Source organism: Haliaeetus albicilla, chromosome 5 (assembly GCF_947461875.1).
Source record: "Haliaeetus albicilla chromosome 5, bHalAlb1.1, whole genome shotgun sequence".
Taxonomy (NCBI): Eukaryota; Metazoa; Chordata; class Aves; order Accipitriformes; family Accipitridae; genus Haliaeetus; species Haliaeetus albicilla.
In genome coordinates this window covers 17,765,944-17,778,025 of record NC_091487.1, presented here as the reverse complement: position 1 = coordinate 17,778,025, position 12,082 = coordinate 17,765,944, and the positions used below count along the sequence as shown (strand labels likewise).

Below are 12,082 nucleotides of genomic sequence, written 5' to 3'. Positions count from 1 at the left end.
GTGGTCTGGTTCTATGATTAGCTGCAGCCTGCATTAACCCACTTGTTCTTTTGTAGATGTTCTTATGCTATCAACGTTGCTATTCTCAAAGGCCTAGGTCATGCCTGACCCTGTTCTGTAGTGGTCTATACAAAGACAGCCCTAGGAGCTGTATAATGCTTGAAAAAGAAACAAATATATGGGGCATAGCACAAGAGGTACATGGACTCTTAGAGCTGGTTCTCAGTTAACTATTCCTGCAGTGACAAGTGTTTGTAAATGTTTGTCCTGTTCATACTTGGTTTCTTGATGAGATACCATGTCTCCTTCCATTCACTGTGGGAGGCTAAAAAATAGTTTGTGCATGATTGTTTAACATGCTGAGTAATTGAAAACTTGCTTAACCAAGTGGTGGCCCATGAAGCAGATCTATTTCCATGTGATTTGCTTGGAGGAGGTGGAGACAGCTGTTAGGACAGCGTGTTCTCCCTCAGCAGCCTAATGCCTCCTTCTACACTTGCATGGAGCCCAGAGCCTAAAAAAGGCCAGGTGTTGCTGCTGTATCTATACAGGAGATGAGTGGAACTGCAAACATATTTTCTTCTCCATATGTGAGTAGCTTGACCCAAAGCTGGGAACTGCTGCTGTGGCCTGAGGAGGGAATCTCAGCACTGGTTTCCAGCACCTCTGGCTGCAAATGTAGGGTCATATCTTTAAATATGAATATTTGGGAGTGATTTAAAAATTAAAATATGCAAAATATATTTTTCAGGTTTCTTTTCAGCCTTTTTCTTTGCCTTTTCAAAGATAAAAGTGGTGCAAAGGATGGGCTCACTGGCTTTAGTTGCTCACCTAAACTCAAAGGGTTCGAATGTACTATAGACATGAGTATAGAAAACTATTGGTGACCACATTAAGACATGTAGTGATACTGCTGGTAACACCACTGTAAACACATAATCACACTCACAGATTTTTGGAGGCGCTGTTCAAATCCAGGATGATAGGTGTAGGCAGGACAGGAGGTCAGTGAGGCAAAACTAGAGGCCACATGAGTGCACTAAAAGTGATCCATACTCATGAGATTTCTGCCACTTTAAACAGAGGACAGCTTATATCCCCTTAGCCTGAAATTCAGGTTTTAGTTTCAAGAATGTGTTTTTATCCAATCTCTAAAGAAAGAAGTAACATCATAATTTTTTTAACACAGTTACGCCATTTGGGGTTTTATGGATTTCAGAACAAGAGCATGCAAATGAGTACCTTGCAGATGGACCCCTCGAGCCCATATGAAGCTTTCTTGACTTGAGTGGGACCTGGGGCCCAGTTGCATTTGGCACTTGGCAGCATTAGGGCCTCACCATGCTGTGGAATGAATCCTAACTTGGTCAATTGCATTTGCAAAGCTATCACTGCTGTCCGGACAAATGTCGCCAACCTCAGTGATGCAGCAATGTGGAAGATCAAGAGGGCTCGTTTCGCACGTAATCGTCAGAAGAGTGTGCGTTCCCTGAGGGACAGTGTGAAGGGACCAGTGGAGTCAAAGAGAGCGCTCTCCCTTCCAGAAACCTTAACCACCAAAATTCGTTGAGTATCTATTTATATTTTTGTGACACACCTGTATCTTCTCCCTTAGGATTGTATCCTGTTGTTGGGTACACATCAGAATTCTCAACACTTACCCAATTGGGATAGCAAATTTAGGTTTCTGACTGATTTGGGCATTATTCAAATAATGACAAGTTAGTGAGTTTGACAAAGAACATAGACAAACATTATGTCTATGCTGTGTTTGTTTAAAATGCCAGAACAAAATGCTCCAAGACTAGTTTGTGGATAGATCTTTATTTTTATTTGTGGCTAATACGCAGTACTTTTGTCTAAAATAGATACAGTCTTTACAGAAAAATTCCTATGTTATTTATTTATTAACTGTAATTTTTAATCCGTGTATGCAGCATATCTTAGACATCTTAAAAGCAACTGTTAATGTCTCAAATGAGCTTTTGGATATCTTCAGAATTCCTTTGTTAAGAAAACAATGTCCATGCAACTCATCATTCCTGCCAGCTTCTATAGGAGGACCTAGGTGCTGGAAAATCATAGGCCTTTATGGAGCGCTGTACAGATATCTTTCCAAGCAGAAATAAAGCTTACCCATTCTCAATTAGAGAATTTTACAAACCCAGATTAGTCTTTATGTTCAAATTGGACCTCTCACATTGCTCCTACCCATATAATAGGAACTGATAAAATGTTCAAACTTGGGTGCTGGTGAACTATTAAGTTAAAAGGTAATTTCTTTTCTCCAAAACAACCACCACCATATTTTGGGACTCAGGTGATCCTTCTTGACCAATTTCTGATCCTGCACAGGGGCTCCTGTGTGGTGACTCTTGTATCAGCAAAACTGAACGATGGCAAACACTAGAGTTATAGAACATGGTACGCAAAATCTGTAAGGCACAGAAGTGACATGTTTCAAATGGTTACACTCACTGCGTGACAACAGTGCATGAGTAAATGAACATAAATATGCTAGCACTGAATATATGCTGAAGTATAAGATGTCAGTACTGCCTTTTTAAACAGAGTTGCTTTTTTTTTGTTGTTTTTTAAGCTGTGAGCTTGACCAGACACGAGCAGTCTGCTCCAGCACTTGGAGGAACACCAGAGCAAACACCAGGTGGGTTTGACAAGGCAGGGTGTTTTGATGGAACAGGAAAAGGAAGGCACTAGCACTGGCTTTCTTGTCGACTCATGAGATAAACTTATGCAAGATGGAAGTTGTCTAAAAGGCACAGTGAAATCACGTCTCCTCATGGTTCCAAAAGGTGCAAAGTGAAGTTTTGCTCTTGAGTTGTACTGAAAACTGCCCCCAGTTGTAAATAGTACTTTGGGGCTGGGGGGAGGTTATTCAGAGGCACTCAGCTATGCCGGCAGTGCCTCACCCTCCTGTGTTTCATTGCTTGCAGGAACAAGTAAATCTTTAATAGGCTGGCCCTATGGGTCACCTATGTTCAGCCTGATCTTTGGCCTTCAGGTTTTAGAGACAGCTGACAGAATGCCTTTGATTGTCAGTACTGTAAATTACACTTGTCTCCTCTGTATGCTTATAGGCATCTTAAGTAAGTCCCTTATTTTATATTTACTGACAATTTGTGAAGATGTCACCCTTCTGTCAGAACTCATTGAGTTCTGTTTGGAGAACCAGGATTTATTTAGAGCCCCACAATCATTTAGTCTCATTTCATCTTATCTTCTTCTTTGTTTTAGTGAAAATCTCACAACATGTAATAGAGATGAAAATAAGTAGAGCTGAAGAAAACAATCTAATATAATCTTTATGAAAATGGCATCTTTTTGATACAATTTCATGGAAAATTTTAACCTGGCTATAATATGTGGAAAGATTATTTCTCAGTTGATGTCCACAAAGCTAAAGTTATTTTCTATATACATTTTTACGGTGCTTCTGAAAATGGTACTTGCTGTATTTCTGATTCTAATTATTTCAGAATTTATTGGTTTCTTTTTGCATCTGCAAATCTTCGTCCAGCAACAGTTTGCATAGAGAATTTTCATTTTGAAGGAAGGTTTCTGTAAATAAAAAATCACAGTGAAAATATGGATAAAAAATGTAATATGAAGTTCATGGTTTCTTTTTACCAAAGTGAGACCAGTAAAGGAAAGTTATTCTTACTAGAAGTGATTCTGAAAATTCCCCTCCTAGTTTTCTTTTTCACCTATCATAGAAATAGCAACCTTCTCCTATGCTCAGCAAAACAGCCAATCAAACAAACCCCTTTGCTCACCCACCAATAAAATGTAAAATATTTAAAAATTATTTTAAAAAATCACAGACAGTGCAGTTTTGCTGGTGAAGAACCTAAGACAGATGCAGTTGTACCAGCAAAAGAGTCCCTGGTCAGAATAGCATATTACATTAAGAATATGGGTAAATTAGAATGTTAAAACAATTTTTAGCATTTGCTATAAATATATAGTTATGAATTTACATGAATCCTAAGGCATGTAAGTCTAACAGGCTAAGTGGATATTAGTTGCTGGCTAGTAACCCTAACACAGGCATGCAGGAGCAATTTCAAGAGTATACTTTGAGCTAATCTTGTTTGTAGGATCTGTCCTGTAAACTTCGACTTAAACTGTTCTTGCAAAAGTAAGGACTGTGTCCAATAGTTGAAAGGATTTATCCTTGAAAGAAAAACAAGTAGATAAAGCAAGCTGCTTCATACCAGCTTGCTTTATCTCAATTATTCCCTGTTAGATAGCTTTTTAACCACGGATCACAAAATACATCAGAATACATTTTAGTAACAATTAATTTTAATTGTTAACAGTTAGAGTGTTTAATGAACAAACTAAAATTAATGGTGTAATAAAAACTTAATTTCCAACTATTGCCGTGTTTTGATCTGTCAAAATAATATTTTCTGTTCTCTTTGATTATCTTAGTGGAAATAATTTTTACTTATTATTGCATATAATGCATATATAATGCATTTTATTTATATTAATTTAAATTACTGTTTTAAAATAGAGCATGTTGGAATAATATACTGTGCTTTAGCTATGCATTTATTCAGAATTATTTAATAAAAACAATCTGATATACTGATGTGTGAAATATGTTTTGCTTTTCATGAATTCAGTTCCTAGTGTTAGTATAACATAGATCATAGGAACTGCTAAGCACTAAAAAAAGGCCTTACACATAGGGTGAAATGGAAGAGGGTAGCTCCAAAGGCAGTTACTAGAGAATTCTACTAATGATATATGGTCTTAAAAGCAACTGGAAATATTGTATTTAAAAAAAAAATTGAAGTATGAAAATGAAAATACTTGCCCAGTTGACAACTGTTATTTGCAGCATGTCTGTTTTACTTGGATAGTGATAGCCAGCACCCAAGCTTCCTTGTGCTTTGTAAGTAGTCTCTTGTCTTTCACACAATCATATTCCCATGCAAAGTATTACTGATTGATTCAGTGTTTATAAACCAAGTCTTAGGCTTCTTCTCTGGGAAAAAGCCAACAAAGTTTTGATGTACTACATTGTGTCATAAAACCTAATAAATTATAGTGCCTACATTTTGGCCGAAGTTATTTGAGAGAAATATGGACACATTTTTAAAAGGGGTGGTCTTCATTCTGTGTTTGATCATTATTTGGTAGAATTTTTTTCATCTCTTGCCGTTTTGTACATCCTCTGCTGGCAAAGACTAATGTCCACGAACATTTGCTGAGGAAAGACTGAAAACTATGCCAGATAAGAATCTGGTGGCAGTGGGATTTGATTCTCCTTTACTGCATAGATGCCAAGGAATAATAGCACTCAATTTGACAGAAATGCACTGGGGTGGGAAGATAAGCAGCTCTGTTAAACATGGGAAAGCTGAGAAACGGAGTTCAGTGTACACAGTAGGTGTTACTGTGCTGTTGAGCCTGATGCAACAGGGGAGCAATGCCCTCAGAAATGCATGCCTATCTCCTGTGACTTCACCATGTGCATTTGGGCAGAAATGGAGCAATGAACTCTGGAAAAAAATTCTGGTGTATTTTGTACCCTGTTGACAGTCTTATCTAGTGTCTGATACCAATGTCTCTCCTGTGCTGATAGGACAACCCTCCCCAGAGAATGATAACACAATAAAAGACCTGCTGCCAGAGGATGCTGGGATTGATCACCAGACTGTCCACCAGCTCATTACTGTGCTAATGAAGTTCATGGCAAAGGATGAGAGCAGCGCTGAGTCGGACATCAGCAGCGCTAAAGCTTTCAACACAGTCAAGCGCCATCTGTACGTCCTGCTTGGTTATGATCAGCAGGAAGGATGTTTCATGATTGCACCACAAAAAATGCGTGTTTCGACTTGCTTTAATGCCTTTATTGCTGGAATAGCACAAGTAGGTGAAGGCACTTACTACTTTTTGCAGCTCTTTCTCATTGCCTGTTGTTGAAATGGTGGTAGCACAGCCTTCTTTGTACCAAAATAATGGCTGAGTGCAGTAATCCTACTTAAATCTCCTTAATGCCTCTTCAGTTGGTGAAAGTATTTGGGAATAAGGATGGCTGCTTTTTCTTTACTCTCAGAAGGCTCCATGTAGCCTAATCAAGTGCTTTTTGTAGGTTTCTACTTTGCAGTTAAAAAGTAAGTAGTTAAATAGAAGTATGCTAATTTCTTACTAGTACTCTAAACTTGCTGCATCATTGGCATAGAGATAACAGTTTTGTGTGTGTGTAGGCATGCAAATACTACCACTGTATGAAAAATCAGAGACTGCTCCAAACCTCTTTGCCCTCTTTCCATAGCCTTTGAATGCCTTGTTTTCCTTATATGTCATTTCCTCCTTTCCCATTCAGGAAGACCTGGGACCCATGTGCCCTTGCTTGTTTCCCAGCGTGAATGGTCTGTAAACTCTTCCACATTCTTCACTTTGCAGGAGACTGATTCTCCTTCTTCCTTAGAGTGCACAAGGACTTTGTTTTCCCTTTCCTAGGGAGTAGTGCCACCATGATGAACTTCTGCCTATATTGCTGTGATAAATGACTGAGCACATCCTTGCCTTGTGCCTTCTTTCTCCATCTTGTAAGGACGACTGTCATTTCCTACCTCACAAGGCTCTTCTAAGGCTCAATTAATTCTTACTGATAGAGTAGTTGGCGATGCTAGGCTGAAAAACATTTCACATTTGCATAGTATTCTTATTATTTGCAGTGAACCATCATTATTACTTCCGCACTTTTTCCTTATCACAGTCTCTCATAAAGGATTACCTTAGGGGAGAGAGAGGGCTGTGATTTCAGATTTCCCCCTGCCCCAGCTCTTAAAATGCCCACTGTAACCTTCAAACATTGTTCAAAGCTATCCTGGCCTCTTCTGTATCTGCAATTCTTCTCAGGATTTTCTGGTTCATACACTGGAATCAGTGATTTTTTCAGAGTCAATTGTAATGTAGATACTTGGATAAACTTTCACAGTTATGGAGAAATCAGGTATCCATATTTCAGCAGGCAAAATAGAAGGTGTTAATGCAAACTGGGTAGCTGCAAATGCATCCTGATCCATTGTCTCAGAGCACTGTTGCTATGTGTTGTCAATCATCTTTCATCTGTACAGTTTTAAGCTGAAGCATGTAAAAGGAGATTCAGGCCTGTTATTGAGAGTCTGGAAGTGGCAGTTTAGTCACAGGGCAGTATCTTCCATGTTTTTCTACATGTTTTCCAAGTTTGGATCGCCAAACTTCAGGGATCATAATTGACATGATTTTCAGAAGTACTACTTACTGCAACTCTAAATATCAGCCCCTGCCTTTCCTCTTTCACCTTTAAAATGTCTCATGATAGCCAAATTCACCATTTCTGTTTGAAAAGCTTCGTAGTTGAATCCTGGCTCCCCTGATATCAAATGGAGTTTGAGAACTTCAGTAGGCGAGGATTTTTCTCCATGTAGCAGACATCAAAACTTTAATTTATATTTTAGGGGGATTTTTTTCATAGCTGTAGGGCTGCTTTGTGTTAGGAATCACCTTTGCTGCAAGAGAAATGCTGTTTGCAATCTGAAGATGCATTTACAGAGTGAAAACTCAGTACAGAGTTTTCTTTTATAAGAGATATTTCAGTTACACTCCCTCCCCTAGGCATAAATATTTGCTTTCCCCAGTCAGCTCCACAAAGGTTGGGATTGGGCTGATTTGCTGGTTCGTTGATTTTGATTACAAGCTTGCTTGGAATGGTCAGTTCAAAAAAAAAAGAAAAATCAATGTCTCTTAGTATTTTGCATCATAAAATTTTATATATTTGGAATTCTTGAAAGCACAAAATGCCTTTTTCACTCCCTAGCAGCAGAAGTGGCCAAGTTTTGGTGTTAGCAGTCACCGCAGCATTGCCCCGCATGGTGGCAATGTTGTACAAGCCTGTCAGAGTGAGGAAGCCAGCGGTGCTGGGCACTGCTCAGCATCCCAGGCTGAGCTCTGCTCAGCATTTGCAACATCATTTATTCTAGATCTACCCGTGACAACTTAAAAAATGTGTCTGTTCAGCTTAAGACATGTCTGCATTACAGTATGTGCTGTGTTAAGGAAGGGCTCGGTCTTCCTTGTATGGATGAGTTTTCCTAACCATGCTGTATAACTGTATCACACCCTGAGGGGACAAGGCATTACACAGTAAGACCATATTTGGTGATTATATATCATCTGTTCGACAGGCTAACCCTGCATGGATAGACATGGGATTCATCTATTTAGCTCTATGCATGCAGCACAAAAATTTGAGACAGCTGCACATTGAACTAGAGGATTTTACGGGAAAAAACTTCTAGTCAGCTTGTTCAGGAGGGAACTTGAGAGATGAGTTCTCTGTTTGTAAATTAGGCTCATCCCCTTGTTCTAATAAAAACAAAACCAAAAAAAGAAATACAGACCTGAAGGAAATGGATCATGTGGATGAAACTGATGTTTGTGTCTGTTTAGATGTACAGGGCTCCTGGTAAAGTGCACTAAGTCCACTGAAACTGCAGGGATGTGTTAGATCTTGGGGGCTGTGCTGGAGTTTGCTTGGCCTGCTGTTACACCTTCCTGGGTGTCAACCAGTATAGGTCAGCGTCAGAGACAAGGTCTTTGTGGATCCTTGTTATGATCTAGTTTAGTTGCTGATTTCAGGACATATGGCTTTAAATAAAAATAGCTAATGTTGCAAGACTGATGGAAAGATAATGAAAAATAGCAATGCAGTTTCAATTGAAAACACAGTTGTGTCAGGGTAGTGGGAATATATGGCCACACTGCACCTAACAATCAGGATTCAAACCTTAAGGATAGGCACCAAATGGCAGGATGCTCTTCAAAGGTCATGATGGAAGCAAGGCTTATGACTAGCAGTAATAACAGTAACCTGTCTACAGCAACACTATCACTTAAAATTGATGAGCATTTTATTTGGAGCAAGATTTTTTTCATTAGCTTTATTTTTGGATCCTTTAGAATTTGCATGCTTTGATTTTCTGCATAACATCGCAGACAATTTCTTACCTTTGCCATAGTGAAGAGTGGGATTCTTGTCTCATTACCAGATTCCAGAACATGGGGCTTAATAACACCCAACAGCTAATGTTACAAGCCTGATGAAAAAATAATGAAAACCGGCAATGCAGTGTTAATACAAACCCAAATAACCAAAATACACACACACCCTCCTCCCAAAACCCACAATTGCATCCTGTCTGTTAAACATGGAATATACCTAATATGATTTTGTCTGTTGAAGCATGATCAACTTGGGCTATAATACAAGGCTATCCCAGCATGATATATTTTATGACTTGCCGATGTATGCATGCTAAAATTTAGACTGTACAGGATGAAACATTTTCAGAACACATCTTTTTGTTTCATTTTACCTATGTAGCTAAATTTATGAGAATGTGGCAAGCTGGCAGAAAGTTTCTAACTGATAGTGAGACTTCCTTAAAAACGTCTGTTTCTTTTCACTTAACTGATACCTCAACTGTATTAGTTATTTTGCTTTTCAACGTCAGTGGATTTGATTTTGGTGAGCTAACTCCTGTGCTACTATTCTTTTCAGGTGATGGACTATAACATCAACCTGGGTAAACACCTTCTTCCCTTGGTGGTGCAGGTGTTGAAATATTGCACTTGTCCTCAGCTACGGCATTACTTTCAGCAGCCTCCTCGCTGCTCCCTCTGGTCCCTCAAACCTCACATTCGGCAGATGTGGTTAAAGGCTTTGCTTGTCATTCTCTATAAGGTAAGTGGTCTTAAAAAGACGCCGTCCACATTCAAATTTACACTTCAATTTGAAATTTATTACAGGGAACATCTAACTGTACTGCAAGTGAAAGGAATTGTAAAGAACACTCTGATTTGATTTGGTTGCTTACTGCATTTAATTTCAGTGTCTGAGGTAGTTAGGCTTTCATCTGTGCTACTGACCTCTTACTTCTGCTGTCTATATTTTTCACATGGTTACCTGAGAAAGAAAAATATAGATTTGAAAATACGAAAATGCTTTATAAAGTTCCAGTGAAGAGTATTTTGAGTAACTTAGAATTAGTTTTTAAAAAATATTAGTAACTTTAAATGGGTGGGGTGTCAGCTTAACAGCTTGTATTCTTTAGTTGAGTGATGCTTTTTAGGAAGTGTTGTTAAAATGTAGTGTGTTTATGCACTAAAATGGAGCTGTGAATACTTTTGATATGCTTAACAAATTTCTATCAGGTCTATAGGGCATATGAGGAAGTGGAGATACTAGAAATGAATGATAATGTGCTGATTGAAATAGAGTATTTGGAGAACAGTTCTGATGAGAGACCTTTTGCATTATTATTAATAGCTGGTTTTGTCATATAGAAGTCAAGAAAACAATGTGTTAGATGTTGCTAATAGGGATTTTTAAAACTTTAAAATAATTCTGTGTACAAAGATGAAAACACTTCTGCTTCTCATGATGTATTTAGAAATGTATGATCAAAGAAAGGCATAGGACATCCAGCTGACAATATTCTTGTCATTTTTCTTTTTTACTGCCTAAATGTTTATCCAAGGAGAAAAGTTAGTTTTTAAGCTGAAGTTTTTCTCTTTCACTGAACAGTACCCCTACAGAGACTGTGAAATCAGCAAGATTGTACTTCACCTAATCCACATCACAGTCAATACCCTCAACGCTCAATATCACAGCTGCAAGCCCCATGCAACTGCTGGTCCTTTGTATAGTGACAACAGTAACATAAGCCGATACAGTGAAAAGGAAAAAGGTACTTTTAACACTCTCATTTATATGATAGTCATTGATTTAATTCATCAAGTCTTGCAGATATTGTAGAAATGGGTAAATATGGTCTGAACTTTAGAACATAATACTCAGAATTAAGTCTAAGGTGTGTTGTATCTGACCAGCTATAGCCATCTATAGTAAAAGAAATTGACAATTTCTCTGTAGGCTACCATAGCACAGCAGTCTAACAGTCTCTTGGAGGGAATGTACCTTAGACTTAGTAGTTCAGTCACTATGCCTGGATAGTCCTTGGCCTTTTCTATGACGATAATAACTGATCTTGCCCACACACAAAGTGTGCAACCAGTCTGACGCAGCATTCTGATTATACTTTATAATAACATGGCATAGTAGCAAATACTTGATGTTGAAAAGAGAAAATGATGAATTCAGTCTATAGTTTGGTTTTCTCTGTAAAAGGAGCTGAAGTTGACTAGCTTACATGCAGACGTATATGATGTGGATGTCTAAAGGCAGAAGAGAATGATTCAACCCTTAGAGTCTGCATCCAGTTGTTAACTCTGTATGTGCTTGCTAGCTGTAGCAGAGGTACTGTGATGGTGTGAACTGGTGTAAGGTGGGGGCTTGAAATAATGTGGTGTCACTGAGTGTAGGTCCTTACAATTGTGAAGTTTATTATGTGATAAGTATTTATGATCAAAGTTTAACAGGTTCTTTTGATGTTAATCTTTAGCTGCCTTTCAGCTGTTTTGCCTTTTAGCCGCTTATTGCTATTTACATCCTCCCTCTCAAACAGTCTTCCTAGTGTGCAGCAAGCACTTCTTCCAAAGAATACAAGAAGGACTCTTCATGCACGTCAGTACCTTTTCCTCTTTTGCTGCTTGTTGCTCATAAAAAGATATCTAGCAGAACAAGGACACAAAATTTTGTTTACCTGAACACCCTGTTACTTAGCTTTAGCCAATTAAAGCAACCTTAAAATGGATGTAAATGATGTATTGCATATTCTCACCCAGTTGGACATTTTGTATTGCTAGAGGAGGGCTAAGATAACTGTTCAGATAACTGTGGACTTACTATGAATTTTTCTTTATTTTGAGCTGAGTTAATGACTTAATTCATAAAGACTTAATAACGCTGAGGGTAGTAATAATACATTTATAATATGCATTCTGTTTCTGGATTGATTCTGAGACATTTCTAAGACAAAGCAAGGTGCCTAAGTACCCAGCTTGTGGTTCACAGTAAGTGCCAAGTTAGGTTTAGTAAACTCGGTGTTCCAATTCCATGTCCAGCATTGATTCCTTGGGTGGCCTTGTGTCTCACTTC

At 38.4% G+C, this 12,082-nt stretch overlaps 1 protein-coding gene across 7 annotated transcripts in view; it reads left to right on the top strand.

The window, feature by feature from the left end:
* Positions 1-12,082, top strand: part of UNC79 (unc-79 homolog, NALCN channel complex subunit) — a 115,619-nt gene that overhangs the window by 44,382 nt on the left and 59,155 nt on the right. For 6 of the 7 annotated variants that reach the window (XM_069783577.1, XM_069783574.1, XM_069783576.1 and 3 more), the window contains 5 exons: positions 1,386-1,565; positions 2,600-2,665; positions 5,618-5,904; positions 9,584-9,766; positions 10,610-10,772. In XM_069783577.1, the coding sequence (XP_069639678.1) occupies positions 1,386-1,565; positions 2,600-2,665; positions 5,618-5,904; positions 9,584-9,766; positions 10,610-10,772 (879 nt within the window). The remainder of the gene's footprint in view (positions 1-1,385; positions 1,566-2,599; positions 2,666-5,617; positions 5,905-9,583; positions 9,767-10,609; positions 10,773-12,082) is intronic. The other variant, XM_069783578.1, reaches the window with a different exon arrangement.